Source organism: Carlito syrichta, unplaced genomic scaffold (assembly GCF_000164805.1).
Source record: "Carlito syrichta isolate Samal-C Ts95f unplaced genomic scaffold, Tarsius_syrichta-2.0.1 Scaffold308823, whole genome shotgun sequence".
Lineage (NCBI taxonomy): Eukaryota > Metazoa > Chordata > Mammalia > Primates > Tarsiidae > Carlito > Carlito syrichta.
Genome location: NW_007252919.1, coordinates 916,097 through 933,637, shown reverse-complemented (window position 1 = coordinate 933,637; position 17,541 = coordinate 916,097). Strand labels below are relative to the sequence as shown.

Genomic DNA, 17,541 nt, shown 5'->3' with positions numbered 1-17,541 from the left:
AGTAACAAAGTCTTAGCCATTAGCATGCATTCTCTTACTGCCAGAGGTGACTTAGCTGTTCTCAGTTGTTAGTTCCTACAAAAGTATTTGCAGTGAAAGCGTCAAGTTTAAGACTTCTCTAAACCTCTGCTCTACATCTCTCTGTTAATTGCCTTCCTGGTGTTAGATATCTGTTTAATGATCAGTAGTGGTTTTTATTCTTACCACAGAATTTTTCAGAAAGTAGCATAACCAAGTCAATGTTTAACCAGATTCTTTGGGTCTGAAATGGCAAAGTAAAAGTTGAAGGGAAGTCTCCATGGAAACCAGACTCCCAGGAAGTAACCTGAGGGGTTAGTATCTGGTGAAATAGAGCTAGAAGTATGTAGTGAGGGAAACGACTGCTTTGTAACACCCAGGTAAACTTCTGAAACACCTTGATGAAAACAAGCTACATTAAAGGCCCCAAAACCACTTTCCTTGTGGTTTTCCTCTGAATGTCCTTCACATGAAATGGGCCTGAGCCACTCTAAGTCTCACCCTAGGGTGACCAAAGTAGCACCTTTGCAGAACAAAGAGGAAGAAACTCCCTCGACTGGCCCTGTGGACTTTGCATTCTATCAGAATCTGGAAGAAAAGAGTTCATATTCCTCAGCAAGACTGCAGGACCAGAATAAAGCTTTGGAAGGGCAGCTGCCACCTCTACAAGAAACCCGGTATGGAAGATATTCTGCAGGTAAACATGAATCCAGTATGACATTTGCATATCTGGACCAAGGAGTCCGACTGATAGATTTACCTGACTGTCTCTATAATCTCAGAAAAATTCTAAATTCTACTGAAATTTAAAGGAATATCTTTCAATGGGGATTGAATGATTGTTAAATGAAAGTATTCTGGGTACATTAGAATGAGTGTGTAAGCTATGTACAAAGGGCTTTTCACTATTCCATATGAGAAAATCATTTTGTTTCAGCTTAGTTTGTGGTACTTTCAATGTTTATACCTAGTTTTGCCAAATCATTAAAATTTTATCCATACGAATGTGATAAATGACAGCAATCATGCTTCAGTTAGATTCTAAATCTAAATCATTCTCCCTCCCCAGTACAATTTAATGCGTTTGGATGTGTGGTTTTGAAAGCAGCACTTCAGGAGTGAACTCATTCTAACATGAATTTTGAAACCATCCTAAACAGAATTGATTTATTGCAGCACAGATGAGTGGATGAGTCACCTTCTTCCCAGCCCCATATTCTTCATGGTCATCTGCAGAACTAAGAAAATTCTTTCCCATTATTATTAGAAGCTCTGAGCCTGAAGTGGCTATAAATTAACCTGGGATATTGTATAAGACATATAAAATGTTTTACGATGACTACAATGATAATTAAACACACATTCTAACTTGGAAAGAGAGATATATGTTTATAACGTATACATATGTCATGTTCTCTTTTCTTTACATCCTGGAACAGTAACACAAATAAGTTCCCCTATTGGACGACTTGGTCAGAAAACTTATATCCTGGCCAGGCATAGTGGTTCATGCCTGTAATCCCAGCACTTTGGGAGGCTGAGGTGAGAGGACTGCCTGAATCCAAGGGTTCGAGACCAGCCTCGGCAGCATGGCAAGACCTCATCTCTATAATAAATAAATAAAAATTAGCCGGGTGTCGAGGCACATGCCTGTAGTCCCAGCTACTTGGAAGGCTTAGGCGGAAGGATCACCTGAGCCCAGCAGAGTGAGGCTGTGGCAGCCGTGACTGTACCACTGTACTCCAGCCTGTTCAATAGAGTGAGACTCCACCCCCGCCGCCAAAAAAAAAAAAGAAAGAAACCTTACCTTCTCTTTTGGTACTTGGCAAATCTTGCCTGGAATAATGTTCATGGCTACTGTCTATAGAACTGAAAACCTTTGACTAGTTCTATATGGGCCTACTTTTATGTTCTCCAAATTCTTAGGCACATGGATGGAAATTTTCCTCCTAGTTTCATCGAGAAATTTCTTTTTTTATCTAAATCCCCAATTCACAGTTTTAAGATTTTGGTAACTAAAGGAATGGCAAAAGCTGATTCTAGTGCTTTAGAGTCCCAACTGGAAAATGTGCTTATTTTTTAAATGACAAAACCAGATCAGAAATAAATTACAGGGGGATGGTGACCATTCTGATTACTATTTTCAAAAGTCCCATCTTCTACTCCCAGCTCCACCACATACCAAATAACCTTGGGCAAGTTACTTGACCAGCTTTCTTCACCTATAATCAGGAATAAAAATAAAGATCTGACACAGCCTATGCCATTTTGGGAGAATCTGATTTTAAAATAGGGTGGTACACTCAAATCATATAAAAATAAGCAGTAGTCAGTCTTCTGGGAGAAAAATTGATGAAAATATTTACATTTTAAAATCTGGTATGTTTGTTGTTGTTGATTCTGTCCTGCTCAATATGTTGTCATATTTAGAAAGAAAATAAGATCATAGTTTCTATCCCACTAAAAGAGAGAGTGAAGTCCATAAAGTGGTCATTCAAATGTCTTAAGGATAGAGATACATATTTACTCAGGATTTTTCCATTCAAAATACAAAATGGGACTGTAATATAGTCTACAGAACAATTTAGAAATCAGAATGCATCCAAATTGTTAAGAGGTAAGGACACTGCAGCATTGGTCACAGTAGCACTCCTGAGAGCCCAGGACAATCAAGCTAAAAAACAAAATCCATGACCAGAACCGTAACCCCAGCACTAGGAAGCCTTGGTAGGAGGATCACTTGAACCCAGGAGTTCAAGACCAGCCTGGGCAACATAGCAAGAACTCATCCTTATAAAAAAAAAATTAGCTGGATGTGATAGCTCACTCCTATAGTCTCAGCCATATGGAAGGCTGAGGCAGAAGAGTTGCCTGAACCCAGGAAGTCAAGACTGCAGTAAGCCATGACTGTGCCACTGCACTCTAGCCTGGGCTACAATGAGACTCTGATTCAGATAGATAGATAGATAGATAGATAGATAGATAGATAGATAGATAGATAGATAGATAGATAGATAGAATCTATAATGAATCTTTTGAACCCCTGTTTCCTAACAAAGACTTGACTACGTATCCCTGGCTTGTTTCATTGGAAAATAATACTGACATGTTGTATTATAGTAACAACTTGTGGAAATTTCTTTCCCTAGTTGGAGGGACTATTTAATGGTCATCATACAATTTTAAGCACTGCAAACTCCTATTATACATCTATGCTTCACATCTTTATCATCTCTCTCTGTCTAATCACCTCACCATTGTCTATTTCATTTGAGAAAATAATGTATTTTCATTTCTTAAAGTTGTGTTTTTTCTGATTTTATATTTTTTATTTCTAGGCCAAATCCCATTTGTGGAACATTTTTAATCAATACATTGTTAATTTTGTAGGTCTTTTAAATATGAACCTGAACAAAAAATGAGGATAACAGAAATTAAATCCTGGGTCTAGGCTAAAATAGCACCATTTGCATTCATGTAGGGCCCCTGCTTTCCATGTTTTATCCCTACATTCAACCTATAGGTTAGAAATTAAAACTGGAAATGTGCAAAATTGAGTTAACAAAGTCTTATAACTGGCCAGGTGTGGTGGCTCATGCTTGTAATCCCAGCAATTTGGGAAGCTGAGATGGGAGAATCATTTGAGCCCAGGAGTTCAAGGTTACAGTGGGCTGTAATCATGCCACTGTATACTCCAGTCTGGGCAATAGAGCAAGATCCTGTTGCTTTTGTTGTTGTTTTTAAAGTGGGGGCGGGGACAATCATGGTGGCTCATGCCTGTAATCCTAGCACTTTGGGAGACCAAGGCAGGAGCGTTTGAGCCCAGGAGTTTGAGACAGCCTGGGCAATGCAGTGAGACCTCGACTCTGGAAAAAAAATTTTTTAATTGCCAGGCATGGTGGCGCACGCCTGTAGTACTAGCTACTGCAGAAGCTGAGGAGGGTGGGTCACTGGTCTGGGCAACAGAGTGAGACCCTCAACTCAAAAAAAAAAGTCTAATAACTAATTTATGATGCCAAATTTAATGGTGAATTGTATTTAATGATTTATTCTTGTTTCTCCCCCAATCCTTTAAGCATCCAGCCCCACATATTTTGACATCCCACTGGAAAGGAGAGAAACAAGTATTATTAAAAGACATCCACCCCGAAGACTTCAAGTAAGATGAATTTAAAAGGCTTCATAAAGAATTTCTTGGATATAATGGTAACACCCCTTTTTAAACTATAATGATAAAAGAGGGATATTGAAAACGACCAAGCTGTTGATGAGAATGTTGTTAAAGAGAATACTGCCAATTGCAAAGACTAGACTACTTCAGGGTTTCCTTTAGTGATTATTTGATTTTAAGACCCACAGCCAAAAGAAGCAAGTATAGTAGCAAGGGCATAGGTATGATGGGATTCAAGGGACCTGAATCTACCACTGATTAGTTGGACAACTGTGGGAAAATCACTTGTAATAAATAATAATAACTACCATCACTACTATTGAATTACCCCCTACAAGTCAGATACTATACTAGACAACTTGATCTTTGCCATTCATTTAATGCTCCTAGCCCCCTGTGAGAAAGGGTGTATTATCTTCATTTTATACATGTGGTTCAGAGAGTCAGTAACTTGCCTGAAGACACACAGAAGCCAGATACCAACCAGATCTCCAAAGTCTGTGGTCTTGACCTTCAGTGTATGTAATCTCCAAAACCCTTCTGTCCCCAATCTTTAGTCTTTCTAGATGTTAACTGGTTGCTGAAATTGGAGGCACTGGATTCCAAGGCAGCAAAGCAAGGACTTTAAACGCACCTACCCTAATAAATTTCCTCTAGACAGCTATAAATTCTAAGAATTCTCACCCTGGAAAAGATAAAAGATCAGAGTGGGTCTTTGAAAATAAGTATCAGTTAAAGGAAGGTTTGGGCTCTCTTGTGAGCCAGATCTATCACTGGCAGTTGAAAAAAGGGAATTGCTACACAATTCATCCACGTGCCTTGACCAATCCCAAGGATATCGAAGCTCATTTGTTGGGATTATTTGTTTCGGTTGGTTTTTATTTACCTGTGTTCTGCAGAAGTTCACAGTCAAATATTAGAAACTTCAAAATTATAATTAAAAGAAAAAGTATAAATGTAATACATTAATATATAATTTAAGAGTTTTGAAGACCTCCAGCTAAACTAGACAATTTTAAAACTTGTTTTATTCCTAAATCAAATGTTTCCTTTCAAAGGAGTGTGCTTAATAGATTTTTCCGTGAAGGCTCTAAGCTGATTAACACAAATAGAAGATATTACTATAATGAGTGAAAAATATTTGTGTACTCTATCGTTCACAATATATTTTTAAAATAAATCAACCCTAAACAAATAAGGTTAGGTTTTGATTCTCTCAACAATCAAGCTCAAAAAGAGAATTTTGGTATTTTAGAGGAAAATACTATTCCCCCTAATCCTAACTAACCACCCTAAAAATGAAGACTCAAAAAAAAAAAACAAAAAACAACCAAACAAAAAAAAGAATTATTTGAGTGCAAAGACTATGTCTTACTCAGTCTTACATCTTTAGGTACTAACATGAATATGCACCCCCACAAAAAATTTGTGAGTGAAATGAATGAATGAATAAATGAACAGATGAATGAATTACAATGAGGTCCATCACCCCTACTGGAAGAAAAAAAAAAACATTAAAAGTACACTCCCTACTACTGCAGACCTGTAACATCACTGTATTGCAAATCCCATTGACTAACCAAAATAACCAATATGATTAATTATAAGGCATAGAAATGTTTTATTGAACTCAAGAGCTGGGAGACATTTGGACTTCAGGGAAGAATTGTGCTTTAAAACTTGAAAGGCAGAATCTGAAAAGGCTACATACTACTGTATAATTCCACCTATGTGATATTCTGGAAAAAGACAAATGAAGGAGATCGCAAGAAAGATCAGTGCCTGCCAAAGGTTAGTGGGGAGGGAGGGATGAATAGATGGAGGACAGAGAATTTTTAGGGCAGTGAAAATAGTCTGTGTGATACTATAATGGTGGATACATGTCGTTACATTTGTCCAAACCCACAGAATCTACAACACCAAGAGAACCATAATGTCATCTATGGACTTTGGGTGATAATCATGTGTCAATGTAGATTTATCAATTGTAACAAATGTACCACGCCATACCAGGGGTGGGGGGGATGCTGATGGGCAGGGGCCTATATGTGGGTGGGGGAAGGGGATATTTGGGTACCCTGTACCTTCTGCTCAATTTTGCTGTGAACCTAAAACTGCTCTTTAAAAAAAAGTCTATTAACAACATGAAAAAAAAAATTTAAAGACAGAAGAACTCTCTAAGTGTCTGCCCTTAGAGATTCTCTGTGCATTTGCTTTGCTCTCTTGCCCTGAAACTCAGCTTTCTCTGCTCCTCAGAAACACTTGTGAAATATAGCCACCCTGAACCTACACCTTATAGTTCCAGTCAAAAGGACAGATTGGCCTAACCCTCTTGGCTCCAATTCTGAATTCCTGGAAGGAAAGATTTCATTGGTTCAGCTTTGTTCTTCAGCTCTGGTCCAATAAGCTATGACCAAAGGATATGCTCAGGCAGTAGCTATGTGGGCAGAGGCGTCACCCCTGTAGATTCTGGAATCAGATCTCAGAGAAGAGGGAAATCACTAAGAACTTGGCAGACACTCCCGAAGATATCAACTATAATTATCTTCACAAATGGGGCTCAGCACATTTTCCACCACAAATGGGTTTTTGAGAGAATAATACATGCTGGGTCCACATGACACGCTAATTAATAGCTTGATCTATGCCAAAGAAAACTAAAAGTATTTTTAATTATTAAACCAAATCTAACTGCATCCTAAATAATTTGAGTTGTATATTTGGCACTCTTTGCTTCCTGAACATCTACTCCTCAAGTAAAGAGCAAGTCATGAACTAACGTTCTCCAACCTAGGGCTGAGAGGATCTGAGAGCCCCTACCAGGAAACTTGGAAACACACGTGCCTGCCCCCATGTTGAAGAATTGATTAACACTGTCCTCTCTGGCCTGATCACCTTCTCATTCAACCATGTCAGGTCTACCCTAGGTTGGAGGTTTTCCCCTAGTTATACTATGGCCTCCAGGAATCTTCTTGGATAAACCCTCTTTTCCAATGATTTGCTCAAATCTTACTGTTCCTATAAGGCTTTGCTTGACCAATCTATGGACAATTGCAACCCTCATGCCAGCAGTCTTTATTTCCCTTTCCCTTCACTATTTTTTCTTCCCCTCAGAACACTAATTTCCATTTAACATACTGTGTATTTTCTTCACAACTCTCCTATGTCTGACATTAGAATATAATCTTCACAGAGGCAGGGTTTTTTTTGTTTTTTTGTTTTTTTGTATTTACTAGTATCTGTAGTGTCTAGAACAGTACCTGGTCACATAGTAGGTAATCAATAAGTCTGTGTTGAATATTAAATGAATGAATAAAGAGAGAAATGTGAGTATAATCTGCTGGTGAGACATAAGAAGGGTGGTTCTAACCTGAAGGGTTTCATTATGTTGTTTTTGGCATTAGAAAATATCGAGTAAGCCAGGCACAGTGACTCACATCTATAATCCCAGCACTTTGGAAAGCCAAGGCAGGAGAATTGCTTGAGCCCAGGAGTTCCAGACCAGCCTGGGCAACATGGCAAGACCTTGTCCCTATTTTAAAAATCAAAAAAGGCCAGGCTCAGTGGTTCAGCCTGTAATCCCAGCACTTTGGGAGGCCAAGGCGAGTGAATCGCCTGAGCCCGCGGGTTCAAGACCAGCCTGAGCAACATGGTGAGATCTCATCTTTACAATAAAAAAAAAAAAATTAGCCAGTTGTGGTAGCGCGTACCTGTAGTTCTGGCTACTTGGAAGGCTGAGGCGGAAGGTTTGCTGGAGCCCAGCAGGTCGATGCTGGGGTGGCCATGAGTGTGCCACTATACTCTAGCCTGGGCGACAGAGTGAGACTCCACCTCAAAAAAAACCCAAAAAACCGAAAGATTAAAAAAAAAATAGCCAAGCACAGTGGCACACACCTGTAGTACCAGCTACTGGGGAAACTGAGACAGAAGGGTTGCCTGAGCCCAGGAGGTTAAGGCTGCAATGAGCTGTGATCATGCAGCTGCACTCCAGCCTGGGCAACACAGTGAGACTCCAACTCAAAAAAAAAAAAAAAAAGTATTGAGTCTATTAAACCACGAACATGGCATATATCCCCCATTTACTTGAATTTTCTTTTAGATCTTTCAATAATGTTTCATAATTTTTCTCCACAGGGATCTTGTATGATATTATTTACATTTGTTTCTAGACATCTATATCAATTAGCATTCAACCAGAGAAACAGAACGAGAAGATATATATATCTAAAGACTTATGACAAGGAATTGGCTTACATAATGGTGGAAGTTGGAAAGGCAAATCCAAAATTCATAGGTCAGGCCTTTAGGAAGGGTGGATTGGGCCGGGCTCGGTGGCTCAGCCTGTAATCCCGTGCCTTGAAAGGCCGAGGTGAGTGGATTGCCTGAGCTCATGGGTTTGAGACCCGCCTAGACAACTTGATAAGACCTCATCTCTACAATAAATCAAAAAATGAGCCGGGCTTGATAGTGCACGCCTGTAGTTCCAGCTACTTGGAAGGCTGAGGCGGAAGGATCACCGGAGCCCAGCAGGTCGAGGCTGTGGTGGCCGGGAGTGGCCACTGCACTCCAGTCTGGGTGACAGAGTGAGATTCCAACTCAAAAAAAAAAAAAGGAAGGGTGCATTGGGACTCTAGGGAATCAGCTAAAGCTGCTGCCCACTGGCAGAATTTCTTCTTTAAGGAAGTCTCAGCTTTGCTCTTAAGACCTTTCAACTGGTTGAATCAAGCCCACTCAGATTACGTATGGGGCTTAATCACATCTTTAAAATCATTTCCCAGCACCTCGATTAGTGTTTAAATAACTGGAGACTGCAACCCAGCCAAGCTGACACACAAAACTGGCCATCAGAATACCTTACAGGGTTTTTTCTCCCTGTTCTGAATAAGGCCTTTTATCCCAGGTAATGTTTCAAATCATCTTTATTGGTGAATAAGAAAACTATCGATTTATGTATATTGAATGTATATTTTACATTATTGAAATTACTTGCTAATTCTAAGTTTCTACAGATTCTTCCAGATTTTCTATGTAGATAATATTTTCCATAAATGTGAATAGGTTTTTTTTCTCTTTCTTTTAAAATCTAGTTTCTTGTACTTGTCTTCTTTTTCTTGCACTGACTAGAACTTCACTTGCGATGTTAAATACAAGTAGTGACAACAGACATCTTTATCTTATCTACAACATTAGTGGGACTGGTTCTAAAACTAAGTAAGTGTTTACAATAGGATTTTAGTAGATCCTGGTACCAGTCAGAGTGCCAAAGGGAAACAGATGGCACATTCAAATTACAGTAATTCAAGGAAGTTTTCTTTACAAGTCACTATGAACAGAGATTTGGATCAGGGAAACCACTGAAGATACTGCAATAACTGCTAGCGGTAGCTGAAGGATAACTAACTCTAGACCAAGGGACCAGGAAAGGGAGAAATTTCGGGAACATGGAAGGAGAGGGTTGGGTGGAGGAGGCAGTTTTTGAGAGGAGCAGTGGCTCACAATTGAAGGACGCAGCCATCTCAATATGACCTTCCAGGGAAAGAGGCAAAGGAACAAGTACCCTGACCTCACACTGTCCTTCCTCACTCAGATCTGCTGCCAGGATTCATTAGTGGCTAAACCCAACTGGAAGCAAAAAGGCAAGAGAAACTTCATAGTCCTTAAATGCAGAGGACAGAGTAGAGAAAATGTGGCTAGGAGATCTGGAGGAAAAAAATGGAAGATAGCTGGCACAATGCCATTTCTTTAAATTATGGACATGCCCCTTATTTCTCAGTAAAGGTACCAAGAGTTTTTCTCAGGGTTGAGTGTTACAATAATCATATGGATTTTCTTTTTAACTAGGTGAGACAATGTATTACACTAATGGATTTTATTATGTTGAACCATGCTTGCATTCCTGGCATAAATCCTACTTGTTCGTGAAATACATATGTAAATATACTGCTGAATTCGATTTGCTAAGACTTTTATATCTATTTTAATAATTGGGTCTGTAATTTTCTTATAGTGATTTTATTTTTGAGCTTTGCTATCAAGGTTATATTAGTCTTGGTTACCTTCCCCACCTCTCCATTCTCTAAAACATGTCATATAACACAGATGATATCTGTTTCTCAAAATTTGGTAAAACAGGCCTTTGGAACCATTTTGGGGCTACCTGGACTTCTGAGGGGAGTGAGGAATTTTCCTACTAACTGAATTTCTTTTATGGTTATTGGTTGAGTTGGATATCTTATTCCTTCCTGCTAATTTATATTTTTCTAGAAAATTATCCATTTATCTAAGCTGTCAAATTTGTTATTATAAAGACATATTCAACTTCTAATAATGCTTAAAAAACAAATCATCTAGCTTGCATTTTGATGCTGCTCATTTTTATTGGGTAGAGCAGTGGGGAAAAAAGAAGCACCTGATTTCAAGCTGTGAGCCTGGCTCCAGCTTCCCATCTTATTTGAAGTATTTTTTAGGTTCCTTTTAACCAACTGAGATAACTCTGGATAAGCCTTCAGGATCCCTAAATGCCTTATAGAGCAGGTTCTCCAAATATTTGCATTTCTATTCTGTTTCTAGTCTGTGGAGATGTTTATCTTATATTAAATCTTGACCACAGTTTTTTTGTTTTATGTTTTATTTTTCATTGCTAGATGTTATTTATTTTCATTACAAAAAATGTTATTGAAATGTGAACTCTTTGCAATACCTTCATCAAAAATTTCTCCAAGACTGTCCTGAATACCTTGTCTGCTTCTCAGATCCTTAAAAGACACATTCTTCTTAAGTCATGAAGCCAGACAAATTTTACATTTTCTTTGAGGTGCACTGGCTCATCTTTCTCTTCCTTATACTAAATAGAAACAACCAACTCAGATTAATGTTTATCTCCAAGTTCAGTGACATATGGGCTATGGTTGATTTAATCTTGATTCATGAGTTTCCCGGCAGACACTTCAACTAATTATGCTGGCCATTTGTTTTTATTTGAGATTTAAGAAGTTAAATAATCCAGAAGTCTTTAGACAAATAATACCCTTTTTAATATTATGAAGTGAAAAAAAAAAGTGTCATTCGGGGCCAGGAGTGGTGGCTCACACCTGTAATCCCAGCACTGGGAGACAGAGATGGAGCAATCACTTGCAGCCAGGAGTTTGAGACCAACCTGAGCAACATAACAAAAAAATACAAAAAATAAAAATGAGTCAGGTGTGCCTGTAGTGCTAACTTCTCAGGAGGCTGAGGCACGAGTATCGCTTGAGCTCAGGAGTTTGTGGAGGCAGTGAGCTATAATCACACCACTGCTCTCAGGCCTGGGCAACAGAACTATATTCCCTGGAAGGGAGAAACAGAGGGAGGGAGTGCAGAGGAGGGAGGAGGGAGGAAGGAAAATAATTCAAAACAAAACAAAAAACTGTCATTCTACCAAATCTCCAGTAACTCTTCCATTGTGTTCTCTTTGAAGATGATGAAATGAAGCTTCTTACTCCCCAGGTCAAGAAAAGGGACATGCACACAAACCCAGAATTCTGAGGCAATTTCATTTGACTGGTTTATTTATGTAAAGCCAATTTTCACAATTTTTTCTGCAGTGCTTCTCGGATCAAGCACAAGTGATTTAACGGAGTGATCCTATTTGCGATGTTAGTTGCTGCCATCTAATGGCTACTGTGAAGAACTATAGCATGATTCTGTAGGTTCTTTGCAAAGTCCAGAAAGGAAGTCACTGACTCGAGAGAGTTCTTGAAGATAATCACCAGTTAACCCTTATCAGAACTGTATGTTTAAATAAAAAGACTGAGGAGGGACTAAAGTCTGTGATTAACTGTATATTCATACTATCAAAGCAAAAACCTGGCCTAAGAATTTAAGAGTAGATAATTTTAAATAGCTCAAAGATCTTGGCTTTTTCAGACTAAATTATTCAATACTTCACAAACAAGTCCTCTGTGGTGTATTTTGATGTGCTCCTTTATTCGCTTGAGAAATTGTGGAGGCCAATAGACCCCAACCTACAAAGAAATCATCAGAATTCTAGGAGGGTTTTGCAAAATATATATTCCAAGGACATAACCCAGACGTGTTGAATCTCAGTCTCCGGTGAATGGCTCAATGACCCAGGAATTTTTTCTTAATTCCATCTTCTTTTTTAATTTTATTTTTTCTCTCTTTCTTTTTTCAGAGAGATAGAGTCTCATTCTGTCACCCAGGTGGTAGTGTAGTGGCACGATCACAGCTCACTGCAGCCTCATACTCCTAGGCTCAAGTGATCTTCCCACCTCAGCCTCCTGAATAGCTAGGAATTCAGATACATGCCACCATACCCCAGCTATTTCTTTTTGAATTTTTATAGAGATGGAAGTCTCACTATATTGCCCGGGTTGATCTCAAACTCCTGGGATCAAGCACTCCTCCCGCCTGCCAAAGCACTAGAATTATAGGTTTGAGCCAACACACCTGGCCAGTTTCAGAAGATTCTGATGATAAACCATTTTGGACAACAAATAGTGGAGAAAAGAACATAGGATTTGGAACTGGACAGACTTGAACTTGAATCCTGGAAATGTCACTTTCTAGCTGTGCAACCTTGGATAGGTCATTATGAATAATCATTATCTTCCATAGGGTCCACACGAAGATTGAGTGAGATGACATGCTGATAACTCTGGGCATAATGTGCAATAATGACTTTAAAGTAATATAGGCCAAATCAGAAAGAACGAAATCCTGAACACTCCCTCTGTCCAGCGGATGTCACAAAAAAAGTCCATTGTTCTCTTCCACCTCCAGAAATCCCCCTTTAGTTATTGCTGACTCTTACTTCCACAGGATCCAGATGTGCCTGTACTCCCAGCTCCTCAAGAGGCAGAGGCAAGAGGATCGCTTGAGCCCAAGAGTTGGCTTTACCCCCTCCTTTCCCTCCCACTCCTTGCAATGTTTTGTCTTGATCAGCTGCTGCCTCCAGCACCAGCAGGTCCTATTTGCTTTGTATCTTCATGTCCTACATAGTTGAGAGCTGGGAAACAAACAATCTTTTCTTACAAGTATATTATGTTAAAAGACCTATTTCCTCATCTGAAGTGAGAATGGGACAGAGTACCACTTCACACCACAAATTACCTGGCTCATATCTAATGTGAAGATGAGTTCTGCTCCCTTGGTGTCCTTTCCTTGTCTCCATGTTCTGTGCCCTTCTTTTCTTCCTTGCCAGGTCAACTTTAGGCTGCTCCAACAGAAAAGACTGCTGACTGCTCTCCCCGGAGCAGGTCAGATCCAGAACCAGGGAACAAGAAATGGTTCTACAGGGTACAGCGGGAGGCCCAGGTCATGCTCCCCACTACAAGTGCTGGACACACAGCATCTATTTCCCATAGTTCCACTCCCTCATTTGAGCCTGGTCACCTGGAAAGCCAAGCTGGCTTCCGAGTCTACTCCCTGAAAATGCATCAAATCACACCAAAATGAGAAACAATGTTTAAATAAATTACCATTTGCCTTCGCTGGGCTAAGGTAGGAGTGGTGCTCACACTGTTGGCTGCAGCATGGCAGCCTCCTGGTTTTCCTCCTACTTCTCAAGCCATCACTCCCCAGTCTCCTTGGCCCACTCATCCCCATCCACCAACCTCCCAACTTTGTCTGCTGTCCTTGGCTCTGCTCTTCTCACTCCTGACCTTGTCCGTGACCTTGGCTTCACTCATGCTCTACCCAGGGATGATTCCCCAAAACCTCAAGTACAGACCTCTTTCCTCTGAGTGTGACACAGGTCTCCCACTAGCCCTGTGAAACCATTTCCTGGTCCCTGGTCCTGTACCTGACCTGCTCCAGGGAGAACGGCCTAAAGTTGACACTCAGCATCTACACAACATCTACACTGGCATGTCCCAAAGGTTTCTCAAACCCAACCTGCTCAAAACCAAATGTGTATCTTCCTTCTGTAGCCCACCCAAACTGAGTCCTGCTCTAGGATTCTCCATCTCAGTGAACAGTAACACCATCCACCCTCTGTATTAGGGTGGGGTGCTAGTTAGGGACTCTACTTGCCTTCACTTGCCAGAACGAATCTTGTTTGGTAAGGTTTAAATACTTGGAGAGCCCATCAATTTTACTCCCTCAACCCCAGTCCATCATCTTGGTCCTCTTAACTGATCTCCTCACATCCATAATTGCTCCTCTCTAGTTTCCACACTGCTGCCAGAGTGACTTTTTAAAAACAGATGTAATCGTGTCACTCCTTTGTTTAATACATGCCAGTGACTTCCCATTGCTCTTTTGAGACCAGCATCTTTAGGATGGCCTCTTGGGCCCCACACCCACACACGTGACCCCCAGCCTCCCCGGTCTCATTCTGGGCCATTCTTTTCCTCACTCTGAACTGAAGGCAACTGATTTCTTTCCATTTCTTCAACAGATCATGTTTTCTTTCCTTCCTTCAACAGATCATGTTTTCTTTCCTTCCCATTTCTCCTGAAAAATTCTTCCCCAGAAAACTTTCTGGGACTACCTCCTAAGCCCTTTCTCTCCTGTGTTAGTTGTCTAAGGCTACTGTGACAAAGTACCACAAACTGGGTAGCTTAAACAACAGAAATGTATTGTCTCACACTTCTGGAGGCTGGAAGTCTGAGATCAAGCTGTTTGGTTCCTTCTGGGGACTGTGAGGAAGAATCTGCTCCATGTCACTCTCCTAGCTTTGGATGGTTTCCTGGCAATCTTTGGTATTCCTTGGCTTGAAAAATTATCACCCTAATCAATGCCTTCATATTGACATGGTGCTCTCCGTGCGTGTGTGTGTGTGTGTGTATGTGTGTGTGTGTGTGTGTGTGTGTGTGTGTGTGTGTGTTCAAATTTCCCCTTTTTATGAGGACACTATCATATTGAATTAGGGGCTCAGTCTACTCTAGTATGACTAATCATACTAATTTTGACTAATCATATCTACAGTCACCCTATTTCCAAATAAGGTCACATCATGAGGTACTTGGGGTTAGGAATTTAACATATAAATATGGAAGAGGGGACACATTCAACCTATAACATCCCCTTTCCAAGGTTGGATTTTTCATCACCCCAATCTCTGCCTTTTGGGTGTCTGTGGGTGTATATGTTCAAATTTCCCCTTTTATGAGGACACCAGTCATATGGAATTAGAGGCTCACTCTGCTTCAGTATGACTTTTTCATACTGTAGACTTTTTCTTCAAAGCCCGACCACTGTTTGTAATTATCAGTCAAATAATCCCACAAGCAAAAGTGTATCTCTTGCCCATAGACTGTAAGCTCCAAGAGGGACCATGTCCTTTTTTGTTGGCTACTGCATTCCCATGCCTGGCATGTAGCAGTCATTCAGTAAGTACTCACTGAAGGAACAAATATATTCTGTGGACCTCCAAGTCCCTCAGTGCATGTCACTATGAAGAGACTAACCTTTGCCTCCTAAGCCTACTGGGTCACTTCTCAGTGCTCAGCTTCTGAAGCAAGAAGGGCTAGAGGTAGACCTGCTGACATGAATTGCTACCCCGTCTTAGTGACCACTGAAACCCCAACATGATCCTCCCCAATAAAGCCAAGCCCCAATGGAAAAATACATCCCTAAGAATTTGTTTTAATTGTACTTTCATTTATTTACTTACTTACTGATTTGAGTCGGAGTCTCATTCTGTCACCCAGACTGGAGTGCAGTGGCGCAAACAGGAATCGCTGCAGCCTTGACCTCCTGATCTCAGGTGATCCTTCTGCCTCACGAAGTAGCTGGGACTACGGGTGCACACCATCACACCCGGCTAATTTTTTAATTTTTTGTGTAAAAATGGAGTCTAGCTATGTTGCCCAGGCTGGTCTTGAATGACCGGGCTCAAGCAATTCTCCCACCTCAGCCTCCCAAAGTGCTGGTATTACAGGCATGAGCCACTGAGCTTGGTCGCACTTTCATTTTAAATGTGTTTTATAATCATCTGTGGTGATTACGAGCAGGCTGATGGAACTTCTCTAGAGATCTTAAAAACAGATTACTTCCTATGGACTGGGATAATTCAGCTGGGTAAAGAGTAAAATAAAATAACTTCCTGGTGCCTCTTTTATCTCTGTTATTCTATCACCATGGTTGTTTGATAACTTTGGACGTGGTCCCTCGATGTGGACAGAAAAGGATTCTTTCTCTCTTAACTCTCTGACCAATATTTAAATCAATAAGTCACTGGCAACATTGCAACGGAAGAATAAAGAAGCTAGATAGACAGGAAAGCCTTTTGCACTGATGTAATCGCAATACTGTTGGAGTCTCCTTTCCTTTGTGCTTTCAGGAATAAGTGCTGGTTTTGCAAAGTGCTAAGATAGTTTAATGTCTGGCTTTTGTGTTTCATCATCTCATGGCATGAGAAATGCTGACTGCTCTAAATGTTGAACTTCTAGAAGCTTGAACCCATTGACTTGCCACAAGTAATTACTTCTGAAAGGTTCCTGAGCCAGCGAGAAGCCAGGACAAGGCACAAAGCAAAGGTGAGTGAGGCAGTAATCGAGGGGGTGGTTACCTGGGAGCAGCTACAAAGGGTGGGGTAAGCTGGCCCTTCATGTACTCCCTGCCTAGAAGATTTCAAAGACAAATCAAACTGTTAAGTCATTCAGAGTTAGAACTTTTCAAAGCTATTCATTCTCTCCTGCTTATGCCTCCAACTGACAATGCTCTTAGCTCTTGGATGATCTCTGGGCCTTTATCGGCTTTGTGCTGAAAACAGGGCAATGTAGATGAGAGAGAATTTTACTTGGAGACAGGTGATTCTAGAAGTTTTCAAAGCTATGAAAAATCCAACATGACTCTTCTCTTTCATTCCTCCCCTTGGTTTAAGACTTTCTCTTCATTCCCAGTTTGCCAGAAAAATCTTTTTTTTTTTTTTTTAAATAGAGAGTGTCTCACTATGTTGCCCGGGCTAGTCTTGAACTCATGGCCTCAGACAATCCTCCTGCCTCAGCCTCCCAAAGTGCTTGGGATTACAGGCATGAGCCACCACTCCCAGCTGAGAAATCTTATCTATAAGTTGTTCCTGACTTATTCACCACAACTCTACCCACAGGTATCCTGGGAAAGGATTTCTGTGTGTTGTTTCTCTGTTGGGTTCTTGTAACATTCTCTGAGTAGAACTCCTTTCACATAGAAACGAAAGCTGTGAGGTAGGAGCTGATTTTCAACATTTTTCACTCACTCCTAATTTGTTTTGGAGCTAGCTAGATGCTGCTGTGTAGCTGGCTGACTTGGTAAAAGATGTCCAGGTCCTGTCAGATCCTCAAGGCCACATCTGTGGTGCTGACAGCACCTGTGGAGCTGGGCCACTCCTTGAGGCTCACAACGACTGGCAGTCACTGTCCACAGGG

The 17,541-nt window shown here is 40.6% G+C and overlaps 1 protein-coding gene across 2 annotated transcripts in view; it reads left to right on the top strand.

Annotated features, from left to right (window-relative positions):
* Window positions 1–356: 356 nt before the first annotated feature.
* The window catches only part of CUNH14orf105 (chromosome unknown C14orf105 homolog), a 30,814-nt gene continuing 13,629 nt past the window's right edge, over window positions 357–17,541 (top strand). For both annotated transcript variants that reach the window (XM_008065966.1, XM_008065965.1), the window contains exons 1-3: window positions 357–715; window positions 4,095–4,177; window positions 16,585–16,671. In XM_008065966.1, the coding sequence (XP_008064157.1) occupies window positions 493–715; window positions 4,095–4,177; window positions 16,585–16,671 (393 nt within the window). In that variant the 5' untranslated portion in view covers window positions 357–492. The remainder of the gene's footprint in view (window positions 716–4,094; window positions 4,178–16,584; window positions 16,672–17,541) is intronic.